Below are 23,971 nucleotides of genomic sequence, written 5' to 3'. Positions count from 1 at the left end.
CTCAGGTTGCTTTGCAGAACTGAATTTTCCTCTGCACGTCATGAGTTGCAGTCTAATGAAGCTGTCACAGAAATGAAGCGAAGCGAGAGCTCCACTAACCTGGAGGCATCGCTCCAAGCACTGCTGAATAAATCTAAATAAACTGAACTACAGTATGATCTTGGGGCAGGGCCAAGCGACAAGCCCAGACCTTTATGCAGCAGCTACGCAGTGCCTTGGCTCACTAGAAACATAGGCAGCACTTTAGATCTGGACCATCTCCAGGCTTAAAGCTCTTCACGCTGGGCAGGCTGGCTGCAACAGTCTCCAGCCTAATGGGACAAACAACCTGAGCACTCTGGAACAAACAACTTGTCCTCAGCTGAGAAGGACACTGTCCCCTTCCCTCCAGTATCTCTTTTACGTTGTTTAGCTATCCCAGAAGTAAGAGTCTAATCTCTTGCACCCACACACTCTCCTGCCAGCACGGCAGATTATAAATACACTCAGCAGCACGCTTTGCTACTGGTGCCTCTACCGTGAGTAGAGGTGAGAAAATCGAAAAGAAATGCTCACACACTGCAACTGTGTCAGTTTTGCTGTATCTAACAGCACGGTTTCTCCCATCTACACAAACAGTGTTCACTTTCGTCATCCAGAATGCTCAGTGTCAGCATCTTCCTGACACAGCCAGCTGTACTTATATCTTACACACACACCCTCACCCACTCTCACACAAGCAAAAATAAATACTGCACAAGAGAAGACAAAAAAGAGCAATTAAAAGCCACCACAAATATAGCCAGTTCAGACTTAATACGTTGAAATCCCTCCTGCAGCCAAATAAAAGCAGCCTGGCTTTCAGATGCGCTTTGCAATCGCTTAAGTCTGTGAGATCTGCAAGAGCTCAGCACACAAAATTATCTCTCTTTTTTTAAAAAAAAAAATAAAATTAATGTCTCTAACATTGCAAGCCTTAAATATGAAAATTCAGACCCCAATTTTTATTGCTCCCATTTTAATCATAACTAATAGCTCAGTCTATGCCTTGGTGGGCATGATGCTCTTGCTCACAGATTTCTACCGCATTAATGCCAAGTGCTTTCAGATACAAGTTACATCTAAAATTCAATTCGATTGTGGTGGATGGCGAGTCAGTTCATCAGTTTTTAGAACTCATGAACTGACTCGGCATTCACCACAATTGAAGGACTTTCCAGTTTTGCAATAAAATGCTGATGTTTTAGGCATTAAAAATGTGCAAAATTAAACTCTTTTGTCATGCATTTCTAGTAAAACTGCACTTAGAAGAATAAAGTGAGATTGTTCCAGACATTCTCTTATTACAACAGAAAAGGACCAGACCCTTAGTCAGTGTTCTGAAGCCTTATTACAGCTGCGTTATACAGTACAGTCTAAATACCCATCCATGTCAACAGGATGGCAACCAACAAGTTATACTCCTTCTGCAGATACTAAAACTATCAGGGACAGGCACAGTGTTATTTATCTCAGTCAAAATATTTGAAATCAAACCCAGGAGAGGTCTTGAAGTTCCATTAAAACTGCCACATAATACCAAATTGTCTCTAACATTTGGCTTCCTTCATCCTTGATAATTAGGTGAGATTTTATCAAGCTCTTCATGTGCTTGCTCAGTGGTTCTCCAAGGCTCTTAGCACCTCTCTGTAGAGTATTAAGACACTTCTGTGTTGGTTTTAGAATCAAAAAACAGCTTCCAGCCAGTTTTAAATCTTTTCTCTTAGTAAGTGTCACTAGATCTAATGCTTCCATCACACTGAAGTTCTGCGTTTTCTGATCAGCAACTGTACAGGGCCTTCCGGTACAGATTTAATAATGTTCCAGGCATCGTAATGCATGAGGCCAAGTAATGATTTTCCACTAACAGCAAGAATTTCATCTCCAGTTTCTATGTTTCCAGATTGCTCTGCAGCACCACCTAGGAGCAAATGGAGAAAAAGTCAGTGTGGAAAAAAAAAAAGTAATCCCACAAAAATTTGCTTTCCACTGTGATGAACAGCAAATAAACCAATTTTCCAAGAGTGGTGTTTCAGTACAAGCCACTTATGTTCCGTTCAGCTCTAGCAATCTAACCTAATCTCACAGAAAGTGTTATTTTAACCAAGATAAATCCTTGTTCTCAGAAGGAAGCAGCACGAGTGCATGGAATATGCCGTACTTTACCCCTGCAGCTGTAAGAAAACCTGATCGATAAAGTAAACATACTGCTTGTACCATAGCATGGATGTATTTTCTCAAACAGAATTTTAATATGGTAATAAGTAGACAATGCACTAGATTTTCAAACCTGGATAACAAGGATGAACAAACCGAACATGGGTAGCAAAGGTAGGACAAACATGACAGTGAGAGAAACAGCTCCTAGGAAGGGACACACCCTTCACTGCTCGTGAAAGTAGGTTTTCTGTGACGATAACCGGCATCATCAGTCACCGTGGGGAGGGGAGGAGAAAAGGGAGGAGCAAGGGATTGTATCTAAAGAGAAAAATTAGTGAGCTCAAAAATTAAACATGTCCTTTACCCTCTGAATCACCTTCTAAAGAGCGGAAAACAAACACACAGATAAATTGATATGACATTCAGAAAATATCAGCCTTTTTTCCTTGATGAGAGAATATACCTGTGAAAGCTAATCCTGTATAAATGCTGCAAACCTGCAGCTTCAGTGAGAACATCATCTTCCTTAGAAAGTGCTATATTTTTCACTAAACTGAATCCCAGACTAAGACATTAAAATCACAGCATACTTCTGGGATGGGTTTCCTTTCGATACACGGTTCATTTAACTTTACCTGCCAACAAACAGACCATCCAAGAGTGATAGTTTTTGAATATGAACACCACCTATTCTTAGTGAAAGCAAATACTGATATCTAAGGAAAAAAAGGTAAAACTACTAATTGAGTACAATGCAGGATGGTGCTTTGGAACCACACTGATCATCTGCCCTGTACTTCTCTTAGAAAAGAGAATCGGATAAAAGGCATGAGCTTCTCAAACTGTTACGTACAATACTGCTGTTGTAATTTAATGTCTAGAATAGCTGATAAGCTAAGGAAGAAACTGCATCATATTTAGTAAATCTGATTGCTCCACAAACTTCTACGAGCAGATGGAACCTGTAGCCATTCCCAGGAGTGTTTATTTTAATGACCACTTTGGCTAGCAAATGGTAAAAAATGAAGGTCACAAACCAAAAGCTTGCTTCAAAAAACATCAAGTCCAGAGTTAAAATGTCTGTACAATGCACAGAAGGGTAACCAGAACAATATCCACTGTATTTACATGCTTGTAGTACCTTTAAATATTCTTTTCACAAGTAAGGGTCTGTCTCCAGCAATGGAAGCTTTTCCACCATCAAGACTGAATCCCAAGCCAGCAGAGGTTTTCAATAATTCAACACAGATGACATCATTCATATCCAGGTTTGGATCTATGACACAAGATACGCAGCATATTGTTATACGGTTAACGGAAAACTGCAAGTTGTGTATGGTTTGGTTTTGCTGCAGTGACAAAGCAATTCAGAGTTCAGTTCATATTCAAACTAGAACATGTTGTCACCCACTTCCTCAGAAGTGAATATGTATGATTGCAGCTGTGAAGGGGGAACAGTACAAAACACGTTCACGCAGAGATATTTTCATTTTGCATGTTCAAAAAAAACTTACCAAGGCTTTTTTTTTCAAAATTAAAGCTTAGCAAACTTAGTAAAGACTCTAAACATCAACAAAATAACTGAAAAATTGCAAAAACAGTGAGTGACGAGCACTTATTTTTCTTTCAGTTGCTCCCACTTGCTTACTCAATGAGCCACATCTTTTAAAAAAGCAGTAATGAATGAAACATTGCATTAAACAAACGTGTTGCATCCTCTTAAGTAAAAGTTTCTAATCACCACTAGTGTGAATAATCATTTTTGGTCTCATGTGTATGGAAATAACCACAATTACCTGCACATGCATCCTGCCTTCTATGTAGCAGACATTTTTATAATGCAATATTGCTGTAGCTGACATAAAACATGGGTTTGCTTCAGAGGAAATAAATCCACAGTTTTGGAAAACAGGGCCTTCTTTGCCCTGTGTGAACATCAAAATTACGCAGTCTGAACTATCACAAATTACTACTACTGTTATCTGAAACAACTTTAAATGTTATCGAAAACATGTGAAGCTGTGCTTTGCCTTCAAGATGGAAATACATTAATAACTCAATACTGTTGATTATAACATTATGTTGCCCCCTAGTGCCTGCACCAGCAGATGTTCCGGATCTGTCAACGACCAGGACACAGCGAGTTAAGGGTAGAAACGCATTCTGTAGTAATTACATGTGTTCTGTCCATGGGAGCAATCCCAGAAAGACTGATCCATTCATTTACAGAGTGCTTCCTATTTCTTTTAGGCCGTATTACAAAGCTGTACTATAAATCCCGGTGAAAGCATAAAACAATAAAAATGCTACAGGAAAAAAAAACCCAAACCAGTAATGATTATGGCCAATGGGTTAAAAATGCGTAAGGGCAGCTCCATGTCCGCGTTTTGGGGTGGTCTCAGCTGAGTGCCTGGTGTTGCCCTGGAAGGCCAGGGAAGCCACAACACCAGGTCTGTCAGCAGTTACTGTAACCACTGCCCACACCATCCAGCGACCCTGCAGGACTGAAGCAGGTCATCCCCTGCTCCCGAAGCAGTAGCATGCAGACAGGTAACAAAGGGGTTTCTCCTAATTCTACAAAAATTGGAGGGATCTGTTTGTAACACCCCAAGTGCAGCCCTCATGCTGGCATGCTGCCTTGTTCCCAAACAGGAACTTGCCATTCCACTCACAGGTCTGCACTTAAACCATTTATTCCTAGTTTCCTGTGGGATGGCTGACTTGGATTTGGCTTCATTTACCGTAATACGAAAATATTTTTTTTCTATGTTTTTAGTAGAAACAGTAGGAAAACTGCTGTTACAAAGTGGCAAGTTCAGTCCCTATGCATAACAAAATGCAGGGTTTGGAGTTTTCTTTGAGGTTGGTTTCATTTCTTTTTTTCTTTTTTGGTCGTTTGCTTTCTTTCTCCGACTACTGTTATTACTTAAAATTAGTTTATCCTGGATTGCAAGAATATGTGGAATCACTAACTTCAGTAGAAATTGGATTAGGCCCTGAATGTCCTTCTAAGTTTCTGCCTAGTTATGATATTGAGAAAAACCAAACCAAACCAAAACCAAACTGCTCCAAAGAGAACAAATAAAATTTAAAGGTAATTTCATTTGCTGCCTTCGATTGCATAAGGCACAGACACTTTTAATCTAAAACACATGGACATCATGGATATTTTCCCTTCAGTCTGCTCTGCAAGGGAATCCTTCCAACTGTTCTTGGACAAAGATCATACCTGTTCCTATTGCCATGGAAACATCCTTTCCAGACCCCACACATTTTTTGCCAGTAGCTGATATCTCAAGTCTGGAGAAGTTGTTTGCTTTGTCTTTTTCCTTCTGGATGACAATGACCGCATATTTGTATAGTCTTGCCTGATGAAGAGTGTTCAGGACATCCCCGTGGACTGAGCTTGCAAGAGACTTGCCGTTGATTGACAGAACAAGATCTCCTCGATGAATAGTTCCTTCTTGAGATGCAACTCCCTTTGAAAACACTCTGTGCACCTACAACAAAAATTTCAGCTTCAGGATGCAGTGACCTCACGACCACACATGGTGTTCTACAGGCCACGGAGAGCACGGAGACCCTACCAAAGTCTGCAAGCAGTGCCCACTGCCCGGATATCAAGCACACAACATTTGCTCCAATGAACATCCTCAAGTATTACACTAAGGCCTACGTGACTGGACAAGAACTGTAGTGAGAGATGGTGGTGCAAGCAGAGGAAAAGATGCTATTATTGCATGGCCATTTCCAAGCCAAAGACAACCAAAATCAGCTAAAGCATGTAATATCACAAGTCACTCATGTTGTCACTGAATGCCTCAAGGTGTTCAATTAACATACTTCCAAGCAGCAGACAGATTAAATCCACATCCTTGTTATGTCAAACACCAAGAACAACACTGCGGTGTGCGATACCCACTCCTCAAATTCCCACTGTCTGGGACACACACCCTGTGCTGTTTTCAAACACATACTTCTAAGTGGTGCGCATCATCTGTGCAAAGAAAGGCTCTGACTTACTGCAGTTGTACAAGTATTTAATTGTCCATCTCAATTTGGCTGACCAAATACCATGTAAATAGATGCAAATGGGTGACTTAGTGGCTTGAAATGCATTTTTTCTACAGAAAATATATTCCATTCAGAGTTGATTAAACTTTAAGCAAACTCCAAAAAAGTGCAGTCGAGACTTAGTTGTGTGCCATTTACATAAAAGGAACTGACTAAAAGACTCAAGACCCAGTATTTCAAGACTTGCCTATCAGGCACTGTAATTGTAGCAGCCAGAGTATGGCTTACCATGTTCTAGGTCCACTGGGCAAAAGCTCAAGGCAGCAAATCTGTGGACAAAATTCTGCATGGCATTTTCTCCAGGAATTTCTCCCGATACCCAGACTACAGAGAGACATAAACTTCCAGCCAGTCTCAGCAGGCATTCAAAACTGGAATAACAGCCACAATGAGAGATACAGACATCCAAAGGCATGAGGTAAATTGGATACAGCAGTCATGTCTGAAACATCTGCTGCCTTTCCTCACCTGCTCAACTCCTCCGTACCTTAAGGCGCACTGGGAATTTCTATTTCTGCACCCAAACGCGAGCAGAAAAGCCCATCTAAGTTACTCAGCATCCAATGCCAACCCTAAATGCAGCCGGCATCCAGAATCCCAGTAGGTCCAGGACGTTAAAAGGTTTCCCACCCGAGAAGCATGCTTTACACACACTCAACAAAGAGGATCTGGAAAGAGCAGGAGCTCATGCTCTTTTGTTCTCGTGGCTAACAGCATTCAGCAGAAAGACTTCATCAGCTACTCATCCTGAGAGAGCTCAAGATCATGTTTTTGGGTAGTGTCCCAGTACCTAAGTGAGGAGCTCTCTGGGTGGGACACTGTTAAGCCCTCCTCTTGCTCACAGCTGACACTGCGAGTATTTGGACCACAGACATGGAACACAGCCTTTGCAGTGAGAGAAGCTGAGTTCATTCCCGAGACTGTGACCATGTAAGACATTTCCCTATATTGGTCCTGTCTAAGAGCAAAAATCAGATTTCTGCAATGGCTGCTGCAGACCACAAAGACTGAAGACATGCCCTTCTTCTAATCTCAGCACTTCATGATCTCTCTCAGGGCAGAATTTAAATGCATAGCCTATGTAAAGGAATTGTCAGACGAGACATGGGTGTCTTGCATTCTTCTGTCTCAATGATCTGGTTTTTAACAGTGTACAATTTACTTGATATCACTGTTTACACACCAACATCATTTAATGGCAAACAGTAACTTTAGTTTAGAATGCTACAGAACACTTTAAAAAGCAAAACAACACAAACACCAGCCAAAACAGCAATCCTCATTTACCTGCCACCCACAGGTCTTTCTAACACCAGAACAAATTTGTGACATGAAACCCAGAATGTCTGCTGAGGTGCAAAGCTGTCATTCTCAGGATTTGCAAAATCCTTCAAAGACTTTGCTGCACAGAGTTTACCTTCAAGGGCTGGGGGAGAAAATCTCCCCTAAACGGCTACATGCACTGCAACTGCATGCAGAATTCTGTGTACACACAGACGATTTAGATCTAGCCGATCCTCTCCAGTAACAGACTTTGAAAGACTGAAAACGTAATTGGCACCCATCTCCAATAATAAAAATTACGCTTACCAGATGCTCTGTGATTTCAGTAGCAGATGGTATGCAGCCACCTCTGAGAGACACAGTTTTGTGACCGTGAACGACTTGCAGTGAGTCTCAATAAACGACCACTTGATCTATTCAACAGCCTGCTTTAAAGTGAGGCTTGCTAAAAATGACTTGCAGGCATCACTTACCGTGACTGATTTCTGTTCCAGATCCGTTCCTCCAGCGACACTGAATCCCAGGCCAGCTCCTTCTTCTTTGTGCAAGACTACAAAGTAGGTGTCTTCTTTGCTCTAGCAGAAAAACAGAGGTGGAGGGGAGGAGGAAGGAGAAGAAAAACAAAACCCAAAGATCAAGACCAAGTTCTCACACAAATGACAAATTCCCACTGTCCTCAGACTATGGCAGGTACGAAAACCCAACAACTCAAGGAATTAAAACAGAGACATGAAATGCATTTTTGTTCATGATACAGATGACTTGTAGCCATCCTGAAGAGCTCCTATGACAGCAAATGTTTCTCACTATGAGGCTAGAAAGCAAAGTCCAAACTAGGACAGTGGAAGGGTATTAAACCTTCAGCAGCCCAATTTTCACAGGCTATAATGAATATTGCATTGCTCGACATTTTGCAGTCAAAACTCAGCAGTTCCCATACACCTTTCTAGAGCAAGCTCTGTAATTTCCAGTAACTACAAACACTTCTCTTATCTCCTTTCTCCTTCTCCTTGAAAGGCAGTTGCATCAACCTCTTCTCAGCAGTGCTGGACAACCTTGCAAGTAGCACTGACTACAAATTGAAGCTTGGGAAGGTTAGATGGGACAGTAGGACTAACTTTTACTTGGGAGACAAAAGTTAGGAGCTTGTTAGTGATTCAAACAGGTCTAAATGTGCCACTGTAGAAATGGGAGCATCCACCAAAGGAAAGGGACTGGCGCAGGTCTGCACCAGGGCTGAACGTGGCTCCAGACAACAGTGTAAAGCTGATTTCTCCAAAGTGATGGATGGCCTGCTGCCAAAATGCAGGATTTGCCACGACAGAGAAGCAGTCCTGTCCAGCAAGTCTGGTGCTGCTGCCGCATGGTTATTAGGACTTAACCAGACACTCTTACAGAGACCACATTTTGTGCTGTAAGGGGGACAATAAGCAGGCATCTGGTGGATTAAGGGGATAGTAACTGACTGCAGGGCAGAGCAGCAGAAGTGGGGACTAGAATGCAGGTATCTCAGCTTTTCCCCGAGATCCCATCCAACACCAGTCATTTCCAGAAACTGCCAACACTGAAATTTATGGCACATCATTAGAAACCAACCTCCTAATCTATTTAGCATTAAATGACATATTGAGTTCTCTGAACTCAACATTTTGACTCAGCTTTGCCTTTTAATTTCATTTCAAAAGGCACAGGGAACCACAAATATCATTTTTTGATGAAACAACAATCAAATTCTTGCCCTCACTTTGTGCATTTTTGCCAAACAGTGGCCCTGGAAGATTTTCTGCATTAGAATCACGTCTGCAATTCACTGAGCCCGTGTCAGAAACCAGTGCCACCCTGATCCATCAGCGCTCAAAGAGAGAGGAGCAGTCAGGGCTGACCCTCTCAGTCCAGATTCTTCTGGAGATGCTCAGACACTCCTCACCTGTACTTAAGTGTAAACAGTTTTATGTTAGGCTGGAAATAATAAACTCAGTTATCTATCCACGCTAGCCCCTTTCAAGTGCAGTGAGTGTAGTGGAAACATATACATATCTTGGACCATTAAGTACTATAGCAACTCTTTGTGTTTAAGAGGTCAGCTTCATTCCAACCTTTGCCACCACAACTTCATCTGCTTACACTGGGAAAGGAAAAAAATAAGAATATCAGAGGCTGAGATGCTAGAGGGTTGTGTGAGGACCACATGTCCTGGGCCAGTCAGCAATACTGTGTGAACCCTTGCTTCCCATTGTCAAGGTCGTGCATTTCCTTTCTCCCCAGATCTCAGTGCTGTCCTCAGCCAGCACCTGCACTATGGGGCACAGAGGCTGGGCTGTGGATGCTTATCACTTTACTTGGCCACAGAGTGGACACACAAGGCCTCCAATGATCACCTCTGTTTAGCCCATTAGCCAAAGATCATCAGTCATACAAATTTGAACAACAAAATGCCTGTATATTTATTTTTAATATTAGGAGTACTTACTAAAAGTTAGCAGTAAATTCAGCACTATTCAGAGGAAAAGATTATGACAAACTCTATCCAGGGAAGGTCTGAGCCTGAATCAGGCAGTTCATCTCATTTATCAGAAGTTGCATAACTATGAAGAACTGTCCTACTGTACATTTAAATCCAGCATTTGACTAGTGTAAGATTTTCCAGCGTACATGCCAAACTGGTCTTAAATATGGTTAAGAAACTACGCAGACAGGGAGTGCATTCCAAAAAGCGTTTAGCTTTATAAATATTTGAGTACTCAGACTTTGAAAGGTGGCATAAATACACAATCTCTGCAAGACCCCATGCAAAATACTTCAATGAACACTTAATTACCTTTGGTCAGAAGGACAATCCAGTCCTAATTTTATCAGTAAACCTACCAAACCCTCTTGGCTCACCAACCCCTTGGGACTTGCAAGGCTTAGCTACACTGTCCCTGGAATGAGATAAAGCTGGGTATTTTCGGGAGGTGCTGTTCCCCCCAGCATGTTTAAGGTCTCAGATAGCAACCTTTGTGAATAAGACTCAGGAATGCTCTAAATGCAACTCAGCCAGCAGTTATGTGGACCAGATGTCAGTTTCCCCTCCAGTGCTGTCATTATTTTATCAACTTCTGATTTAAAAAAGATATGGAGGTTCCCCAAAAACACAAACACAGATGGAAGTAATGCTCTGGCAATCATTTCACTTTGGACGCCTCCTTTAAACACCTGTACAATGAAGCACGTTATCTTAATGCAATGACCAGTTTCCGCAGAGAGAGCAAAAAGGGCACAGGAGTCTCTTACAAACCCTCAGCAGCCGCTTTCTGGTGTTGCAAGCCACCAGTTCAGCACTAAACAAAACGAATTTCATTTCCGCAATTACAGCTTCTAACAAAATGTGGGTGCTTCCAGGCACAGAGAGGAGCTGAGCTACTCCTGCATGGTGGGGAAAGTGAGTCTGACACAGACGGTTGGTAGAAAGCTAGAATTCTGATGTGCAGTTGTTGGCAAAACCAGGAGTTTCTCAGTTATAATAATGACTCAAATGGAGGCACACTTCTACACTTAAACTACGTCTGTTCATTGTGGCTCAAAACTGCTTTTCCACTGGAGAAACAATACCCTTTCTCACACAAAAGCCATTTAAATGTATTATGTATTATTACATATGCATTATTATGTATGTGTTATGTATAGCAGGCATTAAAAAACCAGCATTAATAAGATCACCATCAACTGTAACATTCCACAGGAGTACTGGAGGAGCCCAAAATTGTTCCGAACAGATTTTATCTTCCAGTAAGAAAACCCTTAAAAATATCACCAATAACCTACTTTCATCTTCTGGATTTTACCTTTACTTGTGCTTTGACTTGTTGGAGCATAGCAGCAACATCACATTTTGGTACAATCGCTGACAAAACAGACTGCAGTTTTTGCTGGTCCAGGCTTGAGATGAGCAGCTGATCAAAGCTTAAATGAATAGAAAAATGTAAAAGACAGCTTTAAATTCCTAGACCATGTACATTTCAGGTACACGATGTAGTTTGCCTTAGGGTAAATGATGCTAGCTCATTAAAAAGCAGAAATCTCAAAAGCAGGTCAGAAATGGTGTATGCTGGGAGAACGGGAAGGGGTAGATACACCAATTCCTGAATAACTTTGAAAATCAGTCCCCATTCTGTTCCCCTCGTCCGTCCCAATGGTTTTAGCAACAGACACGAACAAAAACACGGAGACAGCTACATCTGCGGACTGCTTCTGGCAGGACAACAAGCTCGTTTGTCACCGCAGGCTGTGCTGGCAGCCAGCGCTGTGCAGCCTTCCCTCCAGAGCAGCTGCTGCGCTGCAATGTGGCCAAAACCTGACCAAAACCAGAAAGAAGGGACACAGAAAGAGAGCCTGGCCTTGCCAGGGTAGAGCATTTCATGGATAGGACGAGGGTAGCAGTTTTAAACTAATGGAAAGAGATTCTGGCTGGAGATAAGGAAGAAACTTTTTACAATGAGGATGGTGAAACCCTGGCCCAGGTTGCCCAGAGAAGTGGTCGATGCCCCATCCCTGGAGACATTCCAGGCCAGGGTGGACGTGGCTCTGAGGAACCTGATCTGGCTGGAGATGTCCCTGCTCATGGCAGGGGGATCAGACTAGATGAGCTTTGAAGGTCCCCCGCCAACCCAAACTATCCCACGATTCTATGATCCTGTACTGAAGCGTGTGTGCCATCATGCATTAAAAGAACATGAAGGATGGCACCCTGAATCGTGAGGGGAATGGCAGCTGGGGCAAAGCTGAAAGGTGCTGTGGGGTGGACAGAGGGCAATGGGAAAATTTCACCTCAGGGGAGGCTTATGGGATGAAAACAAAACTGCGGTCACAAAGCTGACACCAACCTGATGGACCAGCTCTTTTCTGAGGACTCCCCATCCGGAGAGCTGCCATGGGGCACGTCGTCATCCGAAGCGGAGCCTGGAGTCCCCGAGCCACTGTCCCGAGGGCTGCTGGCACACGTCCCTCTCGCGCCCACCTCAGCAGGGCCGCCCCGGCTGGACAGGGCTGCGTTGCTCCGGCAAGGCAAGCCAAGGGCTCTGCGGGGTGTGATTTCCAGCTCTGTCTTAAAACATACGGGTGGCGGTGGCCCCGAGAAGCCCTCTGCACACAACTTGTCCAGGTCGGGCATGCTGAGGGCCCTCAGCTCCCGCAGTCGGGAGCGGGACAGCAGCGGCCGCCCCAGGCCCCGGCTGCGGCGTGTCTGTGAGGCAGAGGGGGGAAAGGCGGCTGCGTCTGCCCCAGCGCTGCCCTCCTCGCTCCTCTGGGGCTTTCGTTCCCCCTTGCTGCCCTCTGCCACTCGAGTGGGCTCTGCACTGGTGTGAGCCTTGGCCGTGGCGGTGGCCGGGCTCAGACTGCCGCCGTAGGAGCTCAAGCTGCGCCGCAAGGCCCGTGGTGTCTCAGCAGGGCTGGCTGCAGCGGCCATTGCACCACATGACCTCCTGGAGAGGGGAGACCTCACAGCCGAGTGAGTATCAATTGCCTTCACAATGGGCCGGTCAAAATTTGCCAGGTTTTCAAAGGATTTGATCCTCTGTTTGACAGAGAAGGATGAGGTAGGTTCATGTGGCCAGTTCAGCTCATAGTAGAAGTAATTCCTCTTGAAAATCCTCAGCCTATCGGTGACAGGGTAGTCAATGTCACCCGCCGAGGGGGATGTGTCATGGATCCTCTGGGTGCTTCTGGAGGCGTTTGCTTGTTCCTTCCCTCTCTGGCCATTCGTCAGGTTGAGATGGACCATCTTTAACATCGCTGTCGCTGCCTGGGAGTATTTCTCCTCTGCAGGATCATCCTGGAGTCCTTGCACAGGATGACCCTCTGCAACATGGCATTCCTCCCTCAAGTGACCAGATAACTGGGCTGGCATGGAGTAAGTTCTTGTCACGGGTTTCGATAAGCCATGGAGATTTCTGTCTCTGGCAGTATCCCCATTTGAGAAATACTGCACGCTCCTCATCTCCTCAGTGAGACGAGGCACTTCTGCATTCACCTCTTCTGTTTTCTCCAGCAACGGCAACTGCAAAAATGATGCTGGTGAGGAAGAGGCAGAGGAGGAGGAGGAAGAGGATGATGAAGAGGAAAGCTTCACCTCAATGAAAGTACGCTGGATCTCCTGCCCTTCCACCTGTTCTTGGTGAATTGCAGGGGACCTCAATGAAGAAGAGCCTCCGGCAGATGGTCCTACATTTTGCAGATGTAATTGCTTAAGGTCATCTGCACTGTAGATGCTCTTGATCATGTTCAGGCCTGTTCCAGGGTTCTCAGTCCTCCCTTTCACATATTCAACTTTTTGTATCCCCTGAGGAGATGAAGTGACTTTGAACTGACCGTCCCTGGCCCTGAAATCATCCAGCTTAGCACCCTTACTCTGACATACCACAGGCTGCATGGAAACTTGCTTTTCTTTTGGCTTTCCCCATGCCTGCTGCAGGTCTGTTAGCTCCTCACAGCCACGCTTCATTTCACTGCTCACTGTTGGGCTGCCAGTGCCATTTAGGAGAGGCAGAAGTGAATCTCCAGAAATGACTAGCGGTGGTTTATTTTCTAGCTCTGACTTGAGAGTCCTTGAGGCTGCTGAAAGGCTCTTGCCAGGATCTGGGCTTGTTGGTGAATTATTGGACAACGGTGTTTTCTTCCCAAGGAGTTTTGGGGACAGCTGTGGGGAAACAGAAATTCTTTTCTGATCAGCCCCACTGACTTTGGTAGGATTAATGCCAGAAGAATCTGAATTTGCCTTTGCTTTGCTTTTGATAGTGAACCCTTTTAGTTTTGGTCCTGCTTTGGTCTTCTGGTTATTTAAAAAGGTGTCCATTATACTTTTTTGTGCAATCCCCTTAGACTCCTGACAAGATTTTTTCTGTGATGATGGGCTGTGCGGTACTGCAGCTCCTTTGCAGTGATTTGTGCCTGAGCTTTGGACTTTTCCATTTGAAGTCCTTCCTGAAGTCACAGAGTTAATTTTCTCATTTTTCCCTGGCAAGTCATGAGTTGCATTAGCCTTTGGATCTTTAGATCTAGTGGGAAAGGGAGACCTGAGTGATATTGCTCTTGGTGATGATGCATTCACATGATTGCTGTCTGTTTTAGACAAGTTGGACAAACTGTTGGTTTCTCTCTTCACTAAGCAATAACTAACAGCATGACTACAGTCATCAACCGCTGTTTCACTTTCAGATTTGGATCTCTGCTCGTCATGACATCCTTCTTTCTCAAGCAAGTCATTCTCCAAGCCATTGACATTTCCAGCAGAGCAAAAGCTTATCTTTTTGCAGTGCAGAGACCCTTCCTCTTCAAAGGATTCACAGCATTTCATATGTCCATCACTGTTCCCCGCATCCATGTGATCTTCTGTACTTAAGGCACCATTGTTACAGGAAGAGTAAACTTCAGCGATACTGACTGAATTCTTTAGGATGTCTTTTTCTGGCAGGAAAACTGAGGAAGGAGCACACAAGGCTGCAGAGGACACATCCAAACACTGTGAGGGACATGGAGTGGGACCACCATGATCCTCCAAGCCAAGTTTGTTGATGCTTGTCTCCAGTGACCCACACATTGCACAGCCCTCAGTTTGCAAAACTTTGCTGCCATACGGGTGCAGCAGGGACAGAGAGGATGAGCTTGTTGCAGATGTGAGATGCTGTTCCTCTGTAGGCTTTTGTGGCTCATCGTTCACGCAACAAATCTCAATTTGCTCCTCATCCGATTCCATTACAGTGCAGCTTGTGGAGGCATTAGCAGCAGTGCATGGCCCAGGCAACACCTCATTAGCACTATCGAAGTTTTCTGTGACAGACTCTGTGTCTGAGTGAGAATCCTCTGCAGCTCCGTACATAGATTTTGGAAATGGGTCGCTTCTCTTACCTTGCAGAGAGTTTGCTGCAGGAAACTCATCCTCATTTAAACTGCTAAAATTCCTAGAATAGTTATTTAAGGAGTTTTTATTCACAGTAAAAAGTTTGCCTGTGTTAATAGAGTCCAACACAGACAGGCCCAAAACTCCCTGTGCATTAGCTTCACAATTCCTAGTTTTTTCCAGCAGCTCCTCCTTGGCTGGCCGTGGCTCAGAACCGGGACAGCCTTCATCAGTCCCACAGCAGCACATAGTGGTGTACCCATCTCGGAGGGGGCTTTCCGCTCGCGACGGGGTGCGCGAGGCCCTGTTCTCGGGAGCACCCATTTGGCTGAGCAAGTCATCGATATCAGTGATGGGGATGGCAGCGCAGTCCTCAGCACGGCTGCTTTTTACAGTACCTTTCTGCACGCCTTTGCTGGTGGCATCAGGTGGCAGTGTTGTTCTCTCCACCGTGCAGCCGCCACTAGCACCTTGCAAACCTGCCCCTTCTTGCTTCACAGCACTCAGTTCTTCCTCAGTTGTGAGGATGCTGTTGACATCAGACTGATTTTGACTGTCTATCCCTGGAGACAGGATGAGGTTTGTGTATCTGCTGACAGCTGCATCAGGAGAAAAATAAACAAAAAAGAAGCAAAATCCTGTCAGATATGGGAAGCAATACACAATACACCGGGTTTTATTACCAAAAATAGACACCCATGCATTCAGACTACATGTTTTCCTTTTGCTCTGCACTCCTCCTATTCTGTAATGATGTTTACAACAACTCAAATTAATCACAACCTGTGTACTTGAGTAGCACACAGGAAGGAGCAATCCACTCAGCCAAGATGAGTAGTCATGACCTGCTTAATTCTCATCTTTGAAATTTCAGCAGTCAAGTAGCCAACTACCAAACTGTCAGTGGGCAGTAAGTCAGGCTGAGTGGTACCGCTTCTCATCATTTGTCTGATCAAAGATGTCTCCAATAGATTTCAGAGAGTACACAAAGCCCTGGCATAACAAAGGTGAACAGATAACAACACATTATGAGCTGTGCATAATCAACTTGACTCTGATCATCTCAACACTTCCGCAGGTGTTTAATGTGACGTGCATGGGTGATGTTCTACATGCATTAAGCATATGGGCTTTACAGGATTTCTGGCACAGACCTTTCCTTGCTTCCAATACACATTTAACCCACTCTTGGGCAACATGCTGAGCTCCTTGTCACTGCTGCACTTCAACACATTCCAGCTCACCCACTTCTCCTGCTCTTAAATTTCCAGCAATTCATCCTAAGTGCCTGCTTGCACCTTTCTACATTACTTTTGGGACACGCATCCCCATTCCAGATGCTTTCTAGAGGCCAGTTACTACCAGATGAGGCCCAGAAAGTACATGGAGAAGGAGGGGTGTATTCACAGAGTCAACATGCCTTTCTGCTCACTCCAACGTGCTGGCACATCTTCATAATCCATGCACAAACCTGCAGAATTACCCATAACACTTAATTTTGGTACCTATGTTAATGAGTGCAGGTTCCCCCTGGAGTCAACAAAGGGGGAGACAACAGAGCAGTTTCAAGTAGGTGGGCTGGGATCTGAAGTACTGCCCTGCATCAGCGTGCTGGTTCACACACTGAAGAGACCCTCTTCTCTGCCAAAGGGGCAGGGTGAGGGGAAAGGTAAAGCAGAAGAGGTGCCTGATAAAGGAGTGCTAATATGCCCCTACATCAATGCTATTAGTTTGCAAAAGCCACAGCAATCTGAGGAAACAAGAACAGGACTTTTTGCCAAGCCAGGCATTCCTTAAAGAACAACTGGAACTGAAGCATCTGGAAGCACTTTAGGCTCCCAGGTATTAATAGGTACATGAAGAAGATCATAAGCTAAAATGAAGCAAAATATTATGTTATTCCTGAATTTGAAAAGTATGGTTTTCTTTTGCAAACATTCATTTCCACACCACATGATTTGTATAGTCATTGGAGATACATATATTGCTGTAGCAATATAAATCAGCCCTGATGACAAACTAAGGGGGTATTAAATATTTCCATTTAAACAAGAAAGAGAGAGATAGAGAAAGAGAGAGGGAGGGAGGGAGGAAGGAAGGAGGGAAGGAAGGAACGGAGGAGGGAGGAAGGGAGAGAGGGAGGGAGGGAGGGAGGGAGGGAGGCAGGAAGGAAGGAAGGAAGGAAGGAAGGAAGGAAGGAAGGTAGGAGAAAGGGGAAAGGGGAAAGGGAGAGGGGAAGAAGGAGGGGACGGGGAAGGGAAAGGGAAAGGGAAGGGGAAAGGGAAGGAAAGAAAGAGAGAAAGAAAAAAGAGAAAAAGAGAGAAAGAGAGAAAGAGAGAAAGAGAAAAGGAGAAAAGGAGAAAAGGAAAGCAAGCTTTGATTATCTTATTGCACATTCATAAAAACATTACTTAAAAATCAAATTTAAGAGAGAGAGGTGTGATTATAAAGGATCAATATATTTACTGAACAGGCGCAGCAGTAAAATGGGTTGTCAGGGCAGGGTGGCTGCCGAGTTCACTCCAGATCTGCATGAAATGACTCGGACCTCAGCAAACACTGTCAGGTGAGACATGCTGTGAGCAGGAGCTCTGAACACTTCACACGGGAGTAGGTTTATTCCCCTCATCAGGGTGCTCAGGAGGACCCTGAAACCTGGTGTGGTGATGAAGTGCTTTGCCTGGCTTACCAATGCAGATGCAATGTAGCCTCTAGTTTTCCTCTGAATCCATATGGGAAGCTGGGGCAGCAGAAGATTAGACATTGCTGGTCCAGTGGAATTTTCTTCACTGGTACTTGTAACAAATGGTATGAAAGCAAAACTACTCTCTCACCTGATGATGCTTTCTGGATCTCCAGGGTTACAGATGTGGGAAGACATTGCATAAGCAAGCAGATTTCCTCATACGTCATCTTACTCACTGGGATACTGTTGATGGTAGTAATCTCATCTCCTACAGCCATCTTGCCCATTGATCCCTGATGCAAGGACAGATCCAAAGAAATTATAAATACAACTCTGAAATCCTGCCACAGGGGCAAAGATTGCAGGGAAGCAACTAACGACTTATAAGCAACATCCCCGGTTTCACATAACTGCAGTTCACAGGTACCACTGCTGTCAGTTTGCCAAAACGTAAATAAAGAGCAGACTGTGCTTTTGCCAAGAGAGAAATTAATGATCAATCTAAAACAGGAAGGTCAAAAGAGCTGCTGGGTTCTCTGAGAGATCAGTATCAGAACGAAGGACATGGCCCTCTTCATTTAAATGAACTAGGATGAACCAGCCCTAGCTTCTTCAGGACTGGAACACTCCATCATTTTTGCATTTCATGTAGGAATTATATTCCCAGTCACAACCTCCCATTGGACCAATGGAATTCTCCTAAATAACTAAATTGGGCAGAGACTGAGCTCTTAAGGTAAAAGCCTTAGTATGTTTCTAAATGCTGCACAATAGGTCAGAGAAAAAGGAAGGAACAGAACCAAAATCCCCAGCTCTTGAGGCCCAATTCAAACTGATATGACATACCCCCTTTTAGCCTAGTCACTATGAACTAGATTAAAAACGCTACATCCAGCTTTGTACACCACAGTATCCTCCCTCCTCCTTCTTCACCTTTGCATATAGGTCAGCGATTTCACATCCAGCATAAAGCAAGCATCCACACTAGTAGGTGCAGAAGAGCAATGCGTTACTGGTATCACCATGGTGCTTGGCAAATGTGGCCAGCATCTAAGGCCTCTTGGTACTAGATTTGTATAACACAGGAATATGTGCATATAAAAAACCAAATATTTTTAGTACCAAGATTTATTTATTTTTGTCTTCGCCTCTGGTAAAAAGAAAGGAAACAAAAGAACCGTATTCCCTCAAAACGGTGACTGTGAATGGGTATCAGTCCATCTCAGTGAATCTGCCTCTTGACTCTTTTAGTTTTGAATCAGCCAAGGGTGCACTTCTGAAGCAGAAACACTTCATTTAACAGCAGCTTCAGAACAATATGGGATGAGATGTTTCGCCAAGCAGGGACAAACATCTCCTTTGCACTGACTCTCAACCGATCACTTGCTTAATACTACTACTAATATCTGCAATGTGATAGTAAGTCACAATAAAGCAACTCAAATGAGAATATTACCATTTCTGCTGGTCCACCTGGCCGCAGCCCCGTGACAACAACCTTTAAGGGCATCGCCTGGATTTCCAAATCCAGGCCGAATGACTCATGCTCATTGCGAACCAGAGTGACTATTTCACCCTGGCTCTGCCCAGCCTCGTCGGGTGCTTCACACTTCTTGCTGTGAGGGAGTGTCCTCGCAACAGGCTTGTTGTAAGAGCCATGCTCCTCTGTCCTCTGTCTCTGAAGGCTTCGACACTCAGTGCTCATCATGCTTTTCACTCGCGTGACTGCTCTGTGCTCAAGTTTTGGCGACCTCTTAGATTCGAGTTGTGCTTCCCGGAGCTCCCTCAGACTCAGGCTGCCAAGACAAACTTCAGGCACACTTGAGTAATCGAACGCTATGATGGGGAAGAAAGGAGAGTCACTTTGCCCCAGCGTGCTGTCTGCAGACTCCACAGAGCTAGTGAAGACAGGGGAAGATGTCTCCGCGCCACTGTATCTAGGTGACTCACTGTCCTGGCTCTCATCATCGATTTCTCCAGATGAGGTTGAAACAACAATGCCAGTACCCTCCTGGCTCTTGGCTCTCTGGCTTCTTTGTGAGTGGGAACTTTCATCGTCATCACTAACGTCACCATCATAGAAAACAACTCTTCTCTGTCGATGAAAGGGGCTACGGGCAGATTTGGGGCTGTCGCTGAGGATGCCAGGTCGCACAGACTCCACATGCTTGTTGTGAGGGCTAGATGATCTCCCACCAGTTGGAGAAGCCAGACCATTTGCTTTTGCCATTCCCACTTCTCTAGTAGCTAGGGGGGGGAAATAAAAAATATATATACATACATATATTTAATTTCATTTATGGGTGATGATTTTTAATACCACGCATCTGACTGCAGAAGAGGACATGTGGCTCTGCAGAGGAAGTAAGCTCTCCTCACAAAGCAAAAGGCAGGTTTTTCATGTCCCTCCCCCAATTACAGTAAACGGCAAGAGGGATGGCAGATAGCGCCACAACTTATGGGTAATTTCTGAAATCTGTTCATGGCACATCTGGTTCTATTTTCAGCTTACTTCTAAATTACGACTATAACCCAAAGAAGAAAGAGATGCAAATTCACATGTGCATTTTACTTGAAACAACAGAATTTCTTTCACATCTTGCATAAATCTATGCTCAGGACCGCCTGCATCAATTCACAGTGACTGAGAAATGCTTTCCTGAACAGAGACACAAGCATACAACAATCAGTTTCAAATTAAAGAGTAATAAAACTGAGAACCCTTCCCATATCCTTATTAAAAAGAATTGCATCTTATTTTGTAGAAAGTTTTTTTTGTCTGCCATTGTGGGTTTTTTTGTTGTTTTTTGTTTGTTGGTTTTGTTTTTTAGGGTGTTTTGTTCTGTTTTTGGTTGTTCGTTTGTGGGGGGTATTGTTTGTCTTTTGTTTTGTTTGTTGAGGGTTTTTTTGTTCGTTTTTAATGTAATAATGCTTTTCAGCATTAAATAATGAATTTCCAGAGAAATATAAGCTGTAGACAAAGACATTACTTGAGAAGCACAGGGAAGGCAGAAACAACGTAATATCCTTTGAATTCAAGATCAGCTGCGTGTCAGTACGGCAACATAAGATTCTTTCATTCAGTTACTGTGGGGAGAAAGATATATATGCAAAATATCTATGTCAAATTTACCATTTGATTGTTTTTACACTGCTATACGTGACATTTTGAAACTGTCTATTTGAGGTTGCTCTGAACACTTTCATTTAAATGTAATCAATCAGATGATCATCCGTCATTTGAAAAAAACCCCTGCAGTGCTGTCAATCTGCTTTCAGCCAAACCAATCAAATAAAGTCATTTTCACCTAATCAGAGTAGGAATTTGGACAGAACACCATGGAAACGGGCATTTACGAGCAATGTTGTAAAGCCATTTTCCAGAATTTCATCTGATCAGCACGGGCTTGCAGCACGCAACCAGGCATTTCTTACCAGGCAGCACTGTAAACTCTCCTGTAAAACCAACCAGTGCTCACTCTGCCCTCATTAGCCAAATGACCAGACACATTTCCGCTGCTTACTCAGGTTGCCAGGAAGAAGAGAGCCATCATCCAACAAACTGTTTCTGTTCCTCTGACGAAGTTGCTCTTCGTCGCTTGAGCTGGTTACAGCATCAGAGAAGGGGAGCTGGGTCATGCTGTCATGGGAGAAGTACTGGGAGAGCTCTGACTCGGAGCTGACAGATCCCTGCTGAAAAGAAGTGAGCCTGGTGACCGGCCATCATCGATGTTTAAAGCCCCTGTCTGCATGCAAGCACCACGAACTCTACTCAGATTGCAGTGTCAATAACAGAAGTTTAAAGCTAATTATTAAAACAGAGGACTTCTCAGCATATCGAGAGCCAAACTGTCAACTTTGCATGGCTGAAAATGCTGTACATCAATACATTTTTAGTCAGTATAATGTATAAAAAAGGATTCCAAATCCCACTGCTTTGCAGATGTGGTTCAACACAGAAACAAGGGATGAAACTATTCACTTATGTAATTCCCTTTATACACCCTCCGTACTGAGAGAGGGAATGGTTAGTAACTCTGGACACAGTTTGTATGGCTGCTTTGGCTTTTCCAAGAAAACCAGAGACTTTTCCACCACAATCGCTATATAGAGAGACCAAGCGCTCAGTCTTCTGCCCTCCTGCTAATTCCATCTCTGTGTCCCACAGAGGAGAGGTGCCTTTGAGCTGGCAAGAAGTGGGAGCACACGGCTTTCTCTGCCATGCTCTGCACATGGCTCCCAAAGGCTGCAGCCACACAGATGAACAGGAGCTTGCTGCTGTTCACGATTTAGGTGTGTGGCGTAAGGAAACAACTCTTTTATGGAGCCCATGTGACACGGAAGGAGCATCAAGGTGTGGTTTGGATCTCCTTGATCCACTAAGAGCTTCAGTAAAGGTTGAATTTGAAGCACACTCTGTATTTATTGCATATAAATCCTTTTACCCGGCTTGCTGGCTCCAGAAAGCGTTTCATTGTCCAGCTGAGGGGAGATGAGGTCTCTCCTTGCTTGGCCTTCGCATTAGGAGATGGGTTTTTTTGTACAGCTCCTGTTAAACACAGCTTAGTTAGATGCCAAAAATTAAAGTTGCGGTCCATATATTCAAACAAGCTCCCGATTCACCTTCTTGAGCTGGAGGCTGCATTTAATCCCACTTATTATCTCACTTGCTTTCCTAAACTGAGATTTAATTAACATCTAACAAGCTTGCTCTCAGATCAGAGGAAACATTATGACAGACACATGTTATGCCAGCAAGGTCCGGGACAGAGCTATGAACAAGAGATGAGCAGGACACGGTCTCCCTTCCCTGTTGGAGCATGTTGGTGACGAGGTGCAACCTCAAAAGACAAATGAGTGGCCACTGGCAAGGTCTACTGCAAAAAAACATCTTAGTTGACAGAGATACAAAGGGGATAACTACAAATCTAACATTTATGTCTAAAAATCACCTTACTAGTCACTCTGCCATTGCCAAGAGTTTGCTTTTACCTGTAAGATTTGAGGAAGTGCTAAGTCTGGAGTTCAAAAACATCAGACAAATGCCAGATCACAGATTTTGGCATGACCCCAAAGATTAAAATGCAATATCTGGACTTTTTCAAATGCACACATCAATACTTCTTTTTTTTTTTTGGCCACCTATGTGGATAAGTGTACACAGATGGAGTTGATTCCTCCTGTCCTTTCCCTACTGGGACACTGATCTTCTCATTCATCCTGAAGAGAGGATTAGCATCCACCTCTTGGCAACGGTGCTTTCAGATCATGGCAGCCTAGAGAATCAAAGCAAGGAACAGGATCCCCAGGGAGGTGTCACAGCCCCCAGCCCGACTGTGTTCAAGAAGAGACTGGACAACGCTCTCAGACACATGGTGTCAACTGTGGACTTGTCCTGTGCAAGGACAGGAGTTGGACTCGATAATCCTTGTGAGTCTCTTCCAAGTCAGGACGTTCTACAATTCCGTGCTTCTAACATGAGCTACAGAGTTGATCCATGTGAACTGGGTGATTTTGCTAAAATTTCTGCAGCGGACAGAGCGACTACATGCCCCAAACTGTTCTGCTATTTTGAGTATCCTCAAAATACTGATGTCGGTAGCCCAAGAGCAGGTCCTTAAGCCCTCCTCCATCTGGAAAAGGACACATTAGGAGAAAACGTGCTGCTACCTGTGACGTGAGAGCAGCTGGCATCCTTACTCTCTCGGTGGGTAGTACGTGCAATTGCTTCATCCATCTCCTGCTCAGAAACCTGAAGTGAGGTGGAAGATAGAGCTCAAACATGGTAGATGTAATGAAGTTAGAAGTCTGACTGCTTATCACTACAAATACACGATTCATTTCAGATATGCTACTGTTTTTAAAGATGCACTAAA

At 44.1% G+C, this 23,971-nt stretch overlaps 1 protein-coding gene across 1 annotated transcript in view; it reads right to left on the bottom strand.

Moving 5' to 3' along the window:
* Positions 1 to 1,772: 1,772 nt before the first annotated feature.
* The window catches only part of PDZD2 (PDZ domain containing 2), a gene marked incomplete at both ends in the record, with an annotated part of 139,747 nt that continues 117,548 nt past the window's right edge, over positions 1,773 to 23,971 (bottom strand). Inside the window, 11 exons of the mRNA XM_080362951.1 lie at positions 1,773 to 1,939; positions 3,320 to 3,454; positions 5,408 to 5,678; positions 8,010 to 8,111; positions 11,361 to 11,478; positions 12,399 to 16,008; positions 18,244 to 18,388; positions 19,552 to 20,342; positions 21,620 to 21,788; positions 22,541 to 22,644; positions 23,766 to 23,847. Coding sequence (XP_080219077.1) covers positions 1,773 to 1,939; positions 3,320 to 3,454; positions 5,408 to 5,678; positions 8,010 to 8,111; positions 11,361 to 11,478; positions 12,399 to 16,008; positions 18,244 to 18,388; positions 19,552 to 20,342; positions 21,620 to 21,788; positions 22,541 to 22,644; positions 23,766 to 23,847 — 5,694 coding nt within the window. The remainder of the gene's footprint in view (positions 1,940 to 3,319; positions 3,455 to 5,407; positions 5,679 to 8,009; positions 8,112 to 11,360; positions 11,479 to 12,398; positions 16,009 to 18,243; positions 18,389 to 19,551; positions 20,343 to 21,619; positions 21,789 to 22,540; positions 22,645 to 23,765; positions 23,848 to 23,971) is intronic.

This window comes from Nesoenas mayeri, assembly GCF_963082525.1.
Source record: "Nesoenas mayeri genome assembly, chromosome: Z".
Classification (NCBI taxonomy): domain Eukaryota; kingdom Metazoa; phylum Chordata; class Aves; order Columbiformes; family Columbidae; genus Nesoenas; species Nesoenas mayeri.
The sequence above is the reverse complement of the archived record's forward strand: the minus strand, read 5'-3'. Positions and strand labels throughout refer to the sequence as shown.